At 41.9% G+C, this 14,071-nt stretch overlaps 1 protein-coding gene across 1 annotated transcript in view; it reads right to left on the reverse strand.

Annotated features, from left to right (window-relative positions):
• Positions 1 to 13,857, reverse strand: part of LONRF1 (LON peptidase N-terminal domain and ring finger 1) — a 37,942-nt gene extending 24,085 nt beyond the window's left edge. The window contains exons 1-3 of the mRNA XM_047091041.1: positions 13,081 to 13,857; positions 3,149 to 3,267; positions 2,042 to 2,164 (exon numbers count right to left, since the gene is read on the reverse strand). Coding sequence (XP_046946997.1) covers positions 2,042 to 2,164; positions 3,149 to 3,267; positions 13,081 to 13,795 — 957 coding nt within the window. The 5' untranslated portion in view covers positions 13,796 to 13,857. The remainder of the gene's footprint in view (positions 1 to 2,041; positions 2,165 to 3,148; positions 3,268 to 13,080) is intronic.
• Between the last annotated feature and the right edge of the window lie 214 nt (positions 13,858 to 14,071).

Consider the following 14,071-nt stretch of genomic DNA (forward strand, 5'->3'; position numbering starts at 1 on the left):
TACAGTAATCAAAACAGTACAATGGCGGCATAAAAACGGACACACACACACTGATGGGCCAGAAATGAATCAAACCCATACATATATGGACAATTAATTTACAACAAAGGAGCCAAGAACATGCAATGGAGAATGAATGAGTCTCTTTATTTTTTTTTTTATTTTTATTTTTTTTAAATTTTTTTTTTTCAACGTTTTTTTATTTATTTTTGGGACAGAGAGAGACAGAGCATGAACAGGGGAGGGGCAGAGAGAGAGGGAGACACAGAATCGGAAACAGGCTCCAGGCTCTGAGCCATCAGCCCAGAGCCCGACGCGGGGCTCGAACCCACGGACCGCAAGATCGTGACCTGGCTGAAGTCGGACGCTTAACCGACTGCGCCACCCAGGCGCCCCTGAATGAGTCTCTTTAATAAATGGTGCTGGGAAAGCTGGATAGACACAGGCAAAAGAATGAAACTAGACCAGTATCTTTCACCATACATAGAAATTAACTCAAAATGGATTAAAAATGTGAATTTAAGACCTGAAATCACAAATTCCTAAGAGAAAACATAGATGGTTAACTCCTCAAGACAGGTTTTAGCAGTATTTTTGTGGATCTGACTCCAAAAGCAAGAAAAAGAGCAATAATAAACAAATGGGATTGCATCAAACTAAAGAGCTTCTGCACAGTATAAGGAATCATCAAAACAAAAAGGCAACCTACCGAATGGGAGATTTTTGCAAATCATGTATCTGACAAGGGATTAATATCCAAGATATATAAAGAACTCCTACAACTCAACAACAAAAAAACCTAATTAGAAAATGGGCAGAGGATCTGAATAGACATTTTTCCACAGACATACAGATGGCCAACAGGAACATAAAAAGGTGCTCAGTATCACTAATCAGGGAGATATAAATCAAAACCACAATGAGGTATCATCTCACAATGGTTAGAATGGCTACTATCAAAAAGACACGAAATAACAAGTGTTAGAGAGGATGTAAAGAAAAGTGAACTGTTGGTGGTAAAGCCACTATGGAAAACAGTATGGAGATTCCTTGACAAATTAAGAACAGAATACCACATCATGCAGCTATTCTACTTCTGGGTATGTATCTTTAGAATGCAAAAACACTGATTTGAAAAGATTTGCATTCCTATGTACATTGTTATGCATTCCTATGTACATGTAGCATTCTTTACATAGCATTCTTTACATAGCATCCTATGTACATATGCATTCCTATGTACATGTAGCATTATTTACAATAGCTGAGAAACGGAAACAACTTAAATGTCCATTAATAGATGAATGAAGATACAGTATACATATGCGATGGACTACCACTTAGCCAAAAAAAAATGATATCTTGCCATTTGTGACATCAATGGACCATGAAGGTATTATGGTAAGTGAAATAAGTCAGATGGAGAAATGTCAACATTGTATGACTTCACTCAAATGTGGAATCTTAAAATAACAAAAAACAAAAAAAACAAAAAACAGACAGACATGAACACACAAAACAAAAGGAAAACAAATTCCCAGATATGGAGAACAGATTGGTGGTTACCAGAGAGGAAGGGGTCTGGATAAAATGAGAGAAGGAGGCACTGTATGGTGATGAATGGTAAATAGACTTTTAGTGGTGATCTCTTTGTAGTGTATACTAATGTTGGATTATAATGTTGTACACTGAAACTTATATATGTTATATACCCATTTTATTTCAATTAAAAAAAATTTCTGAGCAGGAATATCATGATAACAATATTTAATTAAGGATGGTTAGTCTGGCTGCAAACAAACTATTAAAAACACCTAAATTTAAGCAAAAATAATGCTTTTAAATATCTGTGAATGAAATAGTTTGATTTCAGTAAAAACTCAATATACTAAGTATATGAACCTTAAAACCACTTGTCAAACTGCTACTAAAGTTGACTCATGGACTCCTTATGCTCTTTCCCAAGATTCCAAAAAAGCATTTTTAAAAAGACCTATGTCTTAGACGTGCCTTGAACTATTATAGTTGGTAAACCAGTTACCTTTTCTACTTCTAGCTTTGCAGGTGCAAAATCTTCATCAAGGGCTAAGCATTGAAGAAAGAGTTGTAAGGCATCACCTAAAAAACCAGCATCATGGAGTACTTTTCCTTTCCTGAAGTAGACCTTCAATGAAAGCACACATACACAACCTTTACTAACAGAATTATTTCTTAGAAATCCATATCAAGGAAAATAAAAATGGTCTGCTTGGAAATGTGCATTTTGAAACTCTAAATGACTCTGAGAGTCCGAAGCATTTCAAAGGTATATTTACACACTTCCCTGGAGAAGCACTTCTGGGAAAATGACTTCAAAATCAAATTTCTAATTATATCACTTCAGTAATAAATCTAGAGATTCTTTTTTTTTTTTTAACAGTTTTAAAGTTGTGCATACAGATTATTTCCCTTGTTAATATGTATTTGCCTTGGGCATCATGGGATTCTGTATCACTTTCCTTATTAATTTAGAATTTTTACAACATCCTTACTATTGTGTCCTCAAAAGCATGGTTTTGAACGGGAAGAAATCATATAAAATAGTAACTTCCGGCTTAAAAGGACATATATGAGACATGAACTGATTTGCCTTGGCAATTTAATAAAAAGGAGAATTAATAAACTGATTACTTATAATATACTTGCCTCAAGTCTTTTTTAAAACCATATGGGCAAGGCAACCTCCATTGTTCCCATTTACTGCATTAAATCACTGCCTAATCTGATCCTCATCGTTATGCCTCAAATTACAGCCTGAAGGACCTCTTCTCTTTCCATCAATAAACTTCCTTCATCAGTTTTCAGTTTGGCTCCACCTTTACAATGTGACCAGTTTTATGTGACGAAATTCTGTATAACAAGATCTCTTATTTTTTTTTTCCCTCTGTGCCTGAATTCAGGCTGTTCTTTAGTTAGGAAATAGAGGTCTCTTATAATTAAAAAAATTGTTAGATAGCCATCCACTCAAAATATTAACCCTAGATTTCTAGAGCTCCATATACTTTAAGAGTCAATCAATCTATTCTGTTAAAACTTATAACCATAACTTAATGCATGCTCCCTACAGGTTAAACTTGAAACGTATGCAAATGTGAAACAGTAACTTTACCTCAGGCCAATTTGGCAGTTCCAAGAGAACTGCATTTAAATCTTCTATGGCTGCTTTAAACTCTTGGAGACCAGCATATGATTCCGCTCGGTAAATTTTGAGAGTCACATCGCTGGGCTCTGAAACACATGTTTTATAAAGGTTTATTTTAAAAATATTATTGTATAATCTACAAAATACATACCAGATTAAGAACTGACTTAGTGATTCCAGCCAATAACCACCAAAGTACAATACAGGTGCAACCCACTTATATGTTGAGTTTTACCTGGAAGTTTTATCACATGACTATTAAGTAGACATTGTGAGCACAGGAAATGATGGTTTTTAAGTACTGGAAATATTTTATAATATGAATAATCACCTTAAAGAAAATGAATGTTTTCTTAAAATAGGGCATTCTATACAAATTTGAAAAACGGGTCTTAGATGTTTAAAGATTTATCTTTCAATGATAAATCTTATGCTATGATAAATCTTAATTTTTTTATACCTTAAATTCTAAGTCCTTACTTATAAACAACCATATATGTAACTAGTGCACACTGTACAAAGACTGACCAAGACTGTCTTAGGCTCAAACTAGTAACAAAGACTAACCAAGGCTCAAACTTAGGAGGGTATACACTGGTCCTGATTCTGGAGGAAATGGGGTGAGAATTTAAGAGGTCAAAATTTGAATTCCTGCCATTTGCAAACACTGGTATTGGATCATCCCAAAACAGATTTAATTTCAAGTATTTCTGAGGAAAAAAGCTTTGTCGATAATTTCACTACTACCCTCTACATCTTTACCTGAGAAACCAAAGTAGTATTCAATAGCATTCAGAATTTTGGTTGGCTGGTTCACCTATATGATACTATAATCAATTACTGTAGGTACACAGATCGTAAAACTGAAGTCTGAGCCAGAAACTAATTTTCAGTGCATCTAGACAAAATTAATCTGACTTTTCTTTTAAAGCTATTCATCTTTGAAGCCTTCAAAAATGTATGCTTACCAACTAAAGCTTTCATCATGAAAAGGGCATAAAGACCCATAATGCCTCATTAAAAAGACAAAAAAACCCCACTAATAAAACTCCCCAAGAGCTCCTTGGTTTACTCTAGTTTTTAAGGGACTGCTTTCCTACAGGTAAGTCTCAACAATGAAATTGGCCTTTTTCAGCTGATGCTTAAGAATTGGAACTAAGTATCTCAGGAAAATATTTCATGCTTCCCAAATAAAAAAGACATGTCTAGAATATTTTGTCTTTTGTTTCTTAAAGTAACATAATTGGAAACCATTATCTCTGAACAAAAGCACATGGAAAGTGAAAGCTCAGTATGATTCATCATCAGGCAAGAATGAAGAGTCCTGGCACAAGGCTTGACCCTGTAGGTGTTCAAAAGATTTTGTTTTATCCCCATTTTATCCCTTGAAGAGCTTACAATCTAATTAGAAATGTTTATTTTATTGTGAAATGGGATCATGTAATCCTCATTTGACAAACACAACTGGAGTTCAGAAAACGGAGAGCAGCGTGCCAAAATAGTCCAAGAATGAGTAGTCAACGCAAAAGCATCTAAAACCCCGAGCCGCAAAGGACTGCTCACCCAGAGCTGGGGTGCTTCCAGTAGCCTCCTTAAGACCCCCTCCTCTGCTCCAGCACCTCAGAGAGAGGGAGTTCACTGTTGCAAATCCTTGACTTTGCCAACTTTACATCCTTCATTTCTTCAATCTGACCCTGGTCTTTTCCAATCTTACTGCTAACAGCTTTTGTTAAGGATCCAGACCCACATCTCTATGATTTTTGCAACAGCTTGCTAACTGCTCTCATTGCCTCCATCCGGTTTTACCCTACTATATCCTCACCATCCACAAGATCAGATGGGTATTTAGTACAACAGACCAATCCCTACACACCCGGCATCTGCCCATCCCTCCAGCCTTTCTTCCTGCATGGTCAACCTCCCCCTTTGGGCTCCAGTAATACCTAAGCTCACCCTGCCCCACACGTGCCATTCTATTTCATGCCTCCTTCCTTTGCTCACAGAAGTCCCTCCTTGTCACAGCTCTGCTTCAGTGCCACTCTGCTGCCCCATGGTCTGGGGAACGGTTTCTCATCCAGCACGACTCCGCTCAGCAGTCTCTTCTCAAGATGCTTTAGCCTGAGCCCGCCTTCACTTGGCACATCGCAAGGATCAGGAGCGGCAGCCCTGAGGTCACACCGCCTGGGTTCAACTCCAGGCTCCTCCACTTGCTCGGCATGACTGGGACAAACTGCCAAACACCTCTGTACTGTTTCCTCAGCTATGAAATTGAGGATTTTTAAAAAAAAATTATTTGTGTTTAAGAAACACCACTTGGTGTATACTATTCTAGATGACTTACACCTTCAGAACAATCCTAGTTGGGTCTAGCATTATCCACATTCTCATAGATAAGGAAACCAAGCACAGAATTTAAGTACCTGGCCCATGATATAAAAACTGAGAAGTGGAGGATTCAAGATTCTCTCAGGCAGTCTGGCTCCAGAGTACTCGCTTGCACTTCTATGCAGACAACGGCATTTACCTCCCAGGACTACTCCAGTGCAAGTTAATGTATGCAAAACACAACAGACTTGGTACCTTGCAAGTGTTCGCTGTATGATCATGTTCCTTCACTCTATGTGCACTGCATTCATTTTAAAATCTATTTTTGAGCTCCCTCCATTATTTCCTGTCTTTGTGTTCTCAAATCCCGGCTTTGCTAAATGTTTGCCGAACAAGGGGAAATTCATTAAAATCTGTCCCCTTATGCTCCTTAATTCATGGCTCCCATTTTCTCTTAGACCTAGTAATATCATGAGTCATCAGGCAAATTAAAAAAATGAAATAAAATTCTGCTACACATCTGAGGAAATCAGGTCTTTAGCAATCTGAGGAATTTCATGGGCTGAGGAATGTTCTCTGGAGTTCCAATTCCTCATCTTTGTTCTAATCCTTAGGGGTAAATGGTCAGTAATGGGTCTATGGGTTGTTTCCTTAGTTCATCTTCAAGAAACTTTGTTTCAGATTATAAAAGTTATAAAATGTTTACTTATAAAAATTTGAAAAATATACAATATTAAGAAATAAAAACCTTTCTCCCCATCATAAAGAAATAACTAGTATTGGCATAAAACATACCTTTCTCCTCTGTGTGTAGATTACATTTGTAATTTTATAGTTTTATGAAATCTACCATATATACAGTTTATAACCTGCTTTTTTGCCAATGTCATTAAATTCACATGATTTTTAATGGTCGCAAAGTATTCTACCATGCTCACAATTTAAAAATGTCCAACTCGGCATTTACTTCCAATGTTTGCTAATATAAAAAGTACTATCATGAACATCTATCTGTATGCCTTTACGTTATCTGCTTATTTCCTTAGTCACAGTCTACAAACATGAATGGCAAAGTTTTCAATACATTCTGCTAACCCTCCTTTAATAAAAACTTATTTTATATTCCCACAAGCTATGTATTTTTGTTTCCTGGAAAAATACAAAAAAATTTATTTTAATGGGCTTAAACTTTAATAAGTTTGACCTTTACAATATATACTTATTGATTACTTAGATTGTGTATGCATAAGAATAAACCTTCCATGTTCATAATCTTTTACTTGTTCTTCGGAGTGTTTTTTTTCTTGGATTTCTGTATTGAGCTATTTCAACAATTTCAGCAGCTAACCAAAATGCCAAATTTCTTTGCTTTGATTACTTTTTCAAGTTCAGTATAGTAGGACTTTGTTATCATAAACTAAAAGCTGCCAATTGACAAGTTATTAGGCAGTGATTAATAAAGTCCAGGAATAGTAACTGGCATACTTAAGATCATAACCACTGGATTCAGAACATCTGGTTGAGATCCACTTTGGACAGTCTATCTTACTCTTTAAACCTCAGTCTCCTCGAGGACCTAGAGAATGCTGGTGACACATCTTCTGACTGTCGTGAAGACTACGTAAGACCACACATGTTGACAACACAATGCCTGCCACACAAATGCTCAATAAACGTTAGTATTACAAAACATTTCTAAATAAGTTGGATAGCAGTGAGATTTGCTCTTGATACAAGGCATTAGGAAAAGTACTTTCTTTTATCCAAATAGATCTTTGCCAGTGAGCAACATCTTTAGGGATCAGTAGTGCAGACTGAACAAAAGGAGAAGAGGGGCGCCTGGGTGGCTCGGTCAGTTAAGCGCCAGACCCTTGATCTTGGCTCAGGTCATGATCTCTGGGTCTGGGAGTTCGGCCCGCATCTGGCTCTGCACTGGCAGCATGGAACCTGCTTGGGATTCTGTCTCTCTCTCTGCCCCAAACCCTAATGTATGTACGTGGCATGCACACACACACTCTCTCAAAATAAATAAGTTAAAAAAAAAGAGGGATGCCTGGGTGGCTCACTCGGTTAAGAGTCCAACTTCAGCTCAGGTCATGATCTCATGGTTGGTGAGTTCGAGCCCTGTGTCGGGCTCTGTGCTGACAGCTCAGAGCCTGGGGCCTGTTTCAGATTCTTTGAGACCCTCTCTCTCTGCCCCTCCCTGACTCGTGCTCTCTCTCTCTCAAAAATAAATAAACATTAAAAAAAAAAAGAGAGAGATAGAGAGAGGAAGGTGAAGAAAAAAAAAAAGAGAGGGAGGAGAAGAAAAAAAAAGACTGATCCTATCCTACCAAAGTGGGGGAAATCTGAACAGAAGTTTCCATATTGCATTTTAGAGTCTAAGTCATTCATCTTGTACAGTAAAACACAGTACAATTTTGAAAAATATCTCTCCAATGCGAGTGGTAGAATACTATATAAATTCATTTAAAATTTCACACGAATATATCTAAGCCTCTTAGAAATATTCCACTAAACAGAAAAACAATTCTGAATATACCAAAGGTTAATGTACAAATAACTAGAAATCTAAGACAATGGAGTTTTGGTAAATTTTTCATTGTCTGATGAATCAAAAAAGATAAAAAATGGCATTATTTAAAACAGAAAATATAATATTTACATAACCCCTTTTCCCATCTTCTGTACCAATAAGAGTATGCCATTTAACTGATCCTTGTAGTGATGCTGAGGCACTGCAAAAATCCTCAAACTTAAGTTAAAGTAACATCCTTAAAGAAAGGATGAATCAAAGATCTACCCCGTTATAGGGTCTGTTTGTTAGAAGTCAATTTAGCAATATAAACCCCTGTTGTAGTGATTTTCAATAAATACCGATTTGCTACAATTTTAAAGGAAACACACAAAAAAATACACATTCTGTAAGGACAGATATTTTATTTTGTTCACTTCTATATTTCCAGCACCTAAAACAATGCCGTTTATGTACTAAGTACTCAGTAAGTATCTGCTGAAAAGACAGTATGGATACTTGAGATTTGATTTTATGCTAATTTTTTTTTGAAAGAGGGAGAGGGACAGAGGGAGAGAGAATCTTAAGCAGGCTCCACACTAAGTGCGGAGCCCAAGGGTGTCCGACCCAGGGCTGGATTCCAGGGCCCCGGGATCGTGACCTGAGCTGAAATCAAGAGTTAGATTTTCAACCAACTGACCCACCCAGGGGCCCCTATATGCTAATTTTTTATATAAGTTTTAGTCTTAGAAGCAATATCCACTGCTTCTACCTTTCAGTTCCAACTTGGTTATTTACTTGCCTCAAGAAAGTCACTGAAAAGTCTTGGAGCTCCCATCTTCAGTCTGTGAATTAGCAATGCGAAAGCTGCCCTCCTAAATCACATGAGCTTTCCTAAGGATCAGTTAAGATAATGGAAATGAAAATATTTTGTCAACTAGGAAACATCATATAAACGTCCAAGTGTTTACAGTTTCAAGTGTCTTACAGATTAAGTTAGGACACGCAGAAGTTTACTGATAAAATAAATTGAAATTTCTTCACATTAACCTAGTTAAGATATTAAACACCTTCATATCTTCTTTAAATGTATTCAGTAGATACGTATAATCTGACTATTCTTTTTATAACTAAAGCCTTGCAGTATCTGTATTTTATCAATGTATGCTAAAAATGTTACTAATTCACATATACAGGCTAGAATCAAGATTCAACCCTCACTCGGGTACTATTATTAATGTGGTAGACAGAAAAGAACAGGACTTGACATTACAAAGTTTAGATTTTAATTTTAGCCAAATCGCCTTCTGGCTGTAGCACAACTTTCATATTTTAAAAACATTTTTGTTACTATTTACTAGGCATTTATTCTCCCAACAGCCCTAGGTAGCTGTTACTACTGGTATCTATCTTGCAGATACCATTCTCGCTTTTTCAGATAAGGAAACCAAAACAGACAGGTTAGACAACAGGCCCAAGGTCAGAGAGTAAGTGGAAGGTTGCCCTGGGATTCAAACCGAGGCAGTCAGCTAGCTTTAACCACTAGGCCACACTGCACCTCCACTTCTAGATGCCTCAGTTTCCTTCCGAGGATTCTTTGTGAAGACCAAATGATATAAAAAAAATTTTTTTTTTCAACGTTTATTTATTTTTGGGACAGAGAGAGACAGAGCATGAACGGGCGAGGGGCAGAGAGAGAGGGAGACACAGAATCGGAAACAGGCTCCAGGCTCTGAGCCATCAGCCCAGAGCCCGACGCGGGGCTCGAACTCACGGACCGCGAGATCGTGACCTGGCTGAAGTCGGACGCTTAACCGACTGCGCCACCCAGGCGCCCCTATAAAAAATTTTTTTTAAATGCTTAACAGGTTAAGAACTACATAATTAATTTTAAAGACAAAAATTTACAAGTATTTTAAATACACTATTCTCCCCCTTATGACCTTTATTTTTTTCTTTTAATCAGTTCAAACTGTTACTTATATGGTTCTTTGGGTGAGACGGGTGTACACAGGGAAGAGGCAAGCCAGCATACAAATTTATTAAAAATAAAAGGAAAATAGCATAGCAAAGTGAGATCACTTCAATAGGCTCTTATGTATAAAGATTCCATGTAGAAAAGACTTTTACATAATATTCCTGAATACTAAAGAGACAAAGTTATGAAACATCTGAGAGTTAATACCAAAAGATCAATAGATTAAATGTTATCTAAATATATTTCAATTCAACAGAAACTTATGTAATCTCAATGGGAAACTTCTGATTTTGGCAAAGGTTTTCAAGCTTGCCTTTCTTGTCAACAGGGATAAATTTGGACGGGTGTGGGCTAACTGTAGACTAGATTATCTTTCTCTAGTTAATAGTATTTAGTTCTTTCATCATAAGAATTCTATGAAGAAATTATAGTGGTCTTTCTTCTCATCAGCAATAATGAAAAGTATCTATCATTAGTAACCACAGAACTGTACAATTATATAAACACATTTCAAATGCCTATCTAGTGAACTAGCTGACTCTGAAAAGTCAAAGCCTAATAATACAGATATATAACTCTACTAAACATTTTCATTTACCCCATATATTGTTAAACACTTGGTATCTATAGTTGACCAACTGCAATTTGTTAGCTGTAAGGTTTTTTTTTTTTCCTTCCCACTTTGCACTAAAAATTTAAGGGATGAAAAAAATTTTTCTTCATTAGTAACATTCAGACACACTTTTCAGTATGGAATTCATGACTTTTGAAAGACCTCAGAGAATAAGGGAAAAGAAGCTAATGAGGTGAAAGTCAAAAGACTTGAGTTCTAGTTCTGCCAAAGTAAGACTTAAGTAGCTAAATAGGCAAAATCCCCGTGGGCAGTCCATGCAAATTGGAAAAAGGAGAGAAAGGTCTTTTTTTTTTTTTTTCTGTTAAAAAAAATGTCTTTAACCCAAGGCCCAGAGTCTTCCTTAATTAAAAGATTACTGGTTAGAGAATATTAAGCCAGACCTTAATTAGTAAATGTGCTCACTGTTCTGTAGATTAGGATATGAATTTTTATGAAGTGTCTAATTTAAGAGGTCAAATTAGTAATTAATACCGCATAGTGCTGTCCATAAGTTTCATCCTTTGTTTTATACGAGTGACAGGAAGGAAGGAAGGAAGGAAGGAAGGAAGGAAGGAAGGAAGGAAGGAAAGAGAAAGAAAGAAAGAAAGAAAGAGAGAGAGAGAGAGAGAGAGAGAGAGAAAGAAACTTCCCTGGAAATTTATATCAAACACTTTCATTGGGTGAGCTATAAGGGCAGAATGGGCCCTGGTGCAACATTTAGGAGAAATGGAGAATATGATGTTGCCTCTAAGACCAGCTAGCTGTGTGACTTTGGACAAGTCATTTCACTGCCCTAGCTTCTGCTTCATTGTTGAAATGAGGCCCATGGCCTAGATGGTTTGTGCTTCCTTACTCATGCTCCATTTACCCAGAGAGGCAGAGCTGTCTGTATTAGAATTCTGTATTCCAAATACTGTTGTTCTCTTTCCTTCTATCATTCTATTCCATTTTATAACTGCCTACACTTCCCATAAAGATACTGAAAGACTATGAACATGTGCCAAGTTTATGCTTTGAAGTCCAAAGGTATTAAGTAACTCAATGTATTGTCACTAGTTCAAAATGACTAAGCACTTAGGATAAAAGACCTGCAAAAAGATCGTTTTGGTGACACAGTTTATAAATTTACCTAATACCGGTTTATATTTTAGACGTCTGTTTTCTCGGGGATAATTCCCTCAAGCATTATTTCATGCCAATAAAGACACTACTCTTGCAATATACTTATTTAACACAAGGTTTAACAGAGACACTATTGACATTTTGGGCCTGACAACTGTGCGGGAGGCTGTCCTGTGCGCTGTAGGATGTTAGCATCCCTAGCCTCTACCCACCACATGTACCAACCAGCACTACACCCACAAGGGGTGTCTCCAGTTATCACCAGATATTGCTCTCGATAATGTCCCCCGGGGCGGGGGGGCTGCTAAAATACCTCTGGTAGAGAACCACCGATTGACTTAAAGTAGTCTTCATTTCACCTAGGTAAGTCCGGCAGGGTCCCCTTTGGCAGCCCGAAACCACCTTAAGGAGTGCTAACCTAGGTTAGGAAGCCAATGCTGCTTCTTGGAGGCAAAGAAACAAACAAAAGACCTAAAAGGCTTTTCCCCACAGCTTGATCAAGAGTGGAAAGGCAAACAAAAGCGTGTCAAAGAACTCGATCAGAGACTACCTCTTTTTCTTTACCGAGAACTAGCAGTGCTCGGAAAGTAAGCACACGTGTGTTTATGAAATAAGTATTATTTGAAATAGGCAGGTAAACCATCAAGAGCAACCAAGGTTGCAGACGTTTCAGGTAAGACCTAACACCCCCGGGCAGCTCCGACACCCGCCCCAAGCCCAGTGGCCGGCGGGGCCTCCCGGAGCTGGGTGCGGGCGCCGAGCTCCCGCCACGCCCACCGGACGTCACCCGTTACACAACCCCCCCCCCCCACCCAGCTTATGCAATTCTGCCCTCCCGCGGCTTCAATTGCCCCAATGACTTTCGTGCGAGACGACGGTAAACGTTGCACGCCTATCCTCCGGTGGGGAGATCCTCTCCCCGCCCCGGCTGTCGTTTGCCGGCGGCGGGCCCGGCCCGGCCCGGCCGGCCAATTACCGGAAAGAGCGAGGCAGGAAGCGAGCGGCCGCTCGGGCTCGCCCAACTTCCACCCCATCCCGCGCTCCGGCGGCCTCCACCGGGCCACCCGCTCCGCTCGGGACGCCCGCTTCAGACCGCAGGGCCGCGGCCAAGGGAACCCCGAGCCTTGCGCGCCCCTCCCCGCGCCGCGTCACAGTCGGCTCCGAAGGCGATCCCCATTGTGACCGAAGCACCCCGGGGCGCCGCCCCCTCCCACACCCTCGAGGACCCCGAAACCCCACGCACGGGAGTCAGGCAGCCTCGGGGAGGCAGAGACGCCGGGCAGCCAGCCCGTCGGGGAAAGGAGGGTGGGGTCGCCCGGGCCCACGCCGCATCCCCGCGCGGTCACCTGCTCGAAGCGCCTCGCAGGCGGCGGCCAGGGCCTCCCGGTAGCGCCCCTGGTGCAGCAGCTCCCCGAGCCGGCCGGCCGCGCGGGCTCGCTCCCGCTGGCCCGGGAACCACTTCTCGGCCAGGTGGTTGAGGACGACGCTGGTTCTGAAGCCCGAGGCGGCGATGGCGGCGGCCAGAGGCGGCGGCCGCGGGGTGGTGCCCTCAGCATCTGTGGCGGCGGCGGGCGGCAGCCGGTCCCGGCAGAGGCGGCAGCGGGCGCGGAGCTCTCTCCGCAGGCAGCGACGGCAGTAGCTGTGGCCGCAGGGCACGGTCACCGGCTCGCTCAGGAAGCCCCGGCAGCCCAGGCAGCTGAGCAGCCCGCCTGCGCCGGGGTCCGCGCTCGCTCCGAGGGTCGCGCTCCAGCCCAGCCCGTGGCGAAGCCGGTAGTTGAGCACCAGGCAGTCCACCAAGGTGCCGAGGCACTCGGGCCTGACCGGGGCCCCGCGGCGCAGCGCCGCCGCGTACGCCTCCAGCGCTCCCTTCAGGTGGCCGCCCAGCGCCAGCAGCTCGCCGCGGCGGAGCAGCAGCTCCCAGCGCTCCGACTCCGCCGCCGCGCGCTCCAGCCGGTCGCCGCTGCCGCCGCCCACTTCCCAGAACCGGCCCCGGCTCCGCGGCGTGGGGGCCATCTCCCGGCTCCCTCCGGGGGAGCTCCTCGCCACGACCGGAGAAGACATGGCCCGCGGAGGGCTGCTCCTCCGCCGCCGCCCGCCGCCACGGTCGCGGAGCCTCCGGGGCGCGCGGCTCCGCACGCGGCCCGCGAGCTGGGGGGCGTGGCGCGCGGACACAGCGGGGCGGCGCGCGCCCGGGAAGCCCCGGGGGCGGGGCCTGGCGGGCGCGGGGCGGGGCGGGGCTTCGCTAAAGCGCCCGGGACTCCCCCGCACGGCCGGCGCCCCGGTCCCGGAGGAGCCTCGCGCCTGGCCCCGCCCCCTACGAAGCCCCTCCTGGGGAGG

Source organism: Lynx rufus, unplaced genomic scaffold (assembly GCF_022079265.1).
Source record: "Lynx rufus isolate CCGP_SWC_20201006 ecotype Redwood Valley unplaced genomic scaffold, mLynRuf1.p SCAF_3, whole genome shotgun sequence".
NCBI lineage: Eukaryota > Metazoa > Chordata > Mammalia > Carnivora > Felidae > Lynx > Lynx rufus.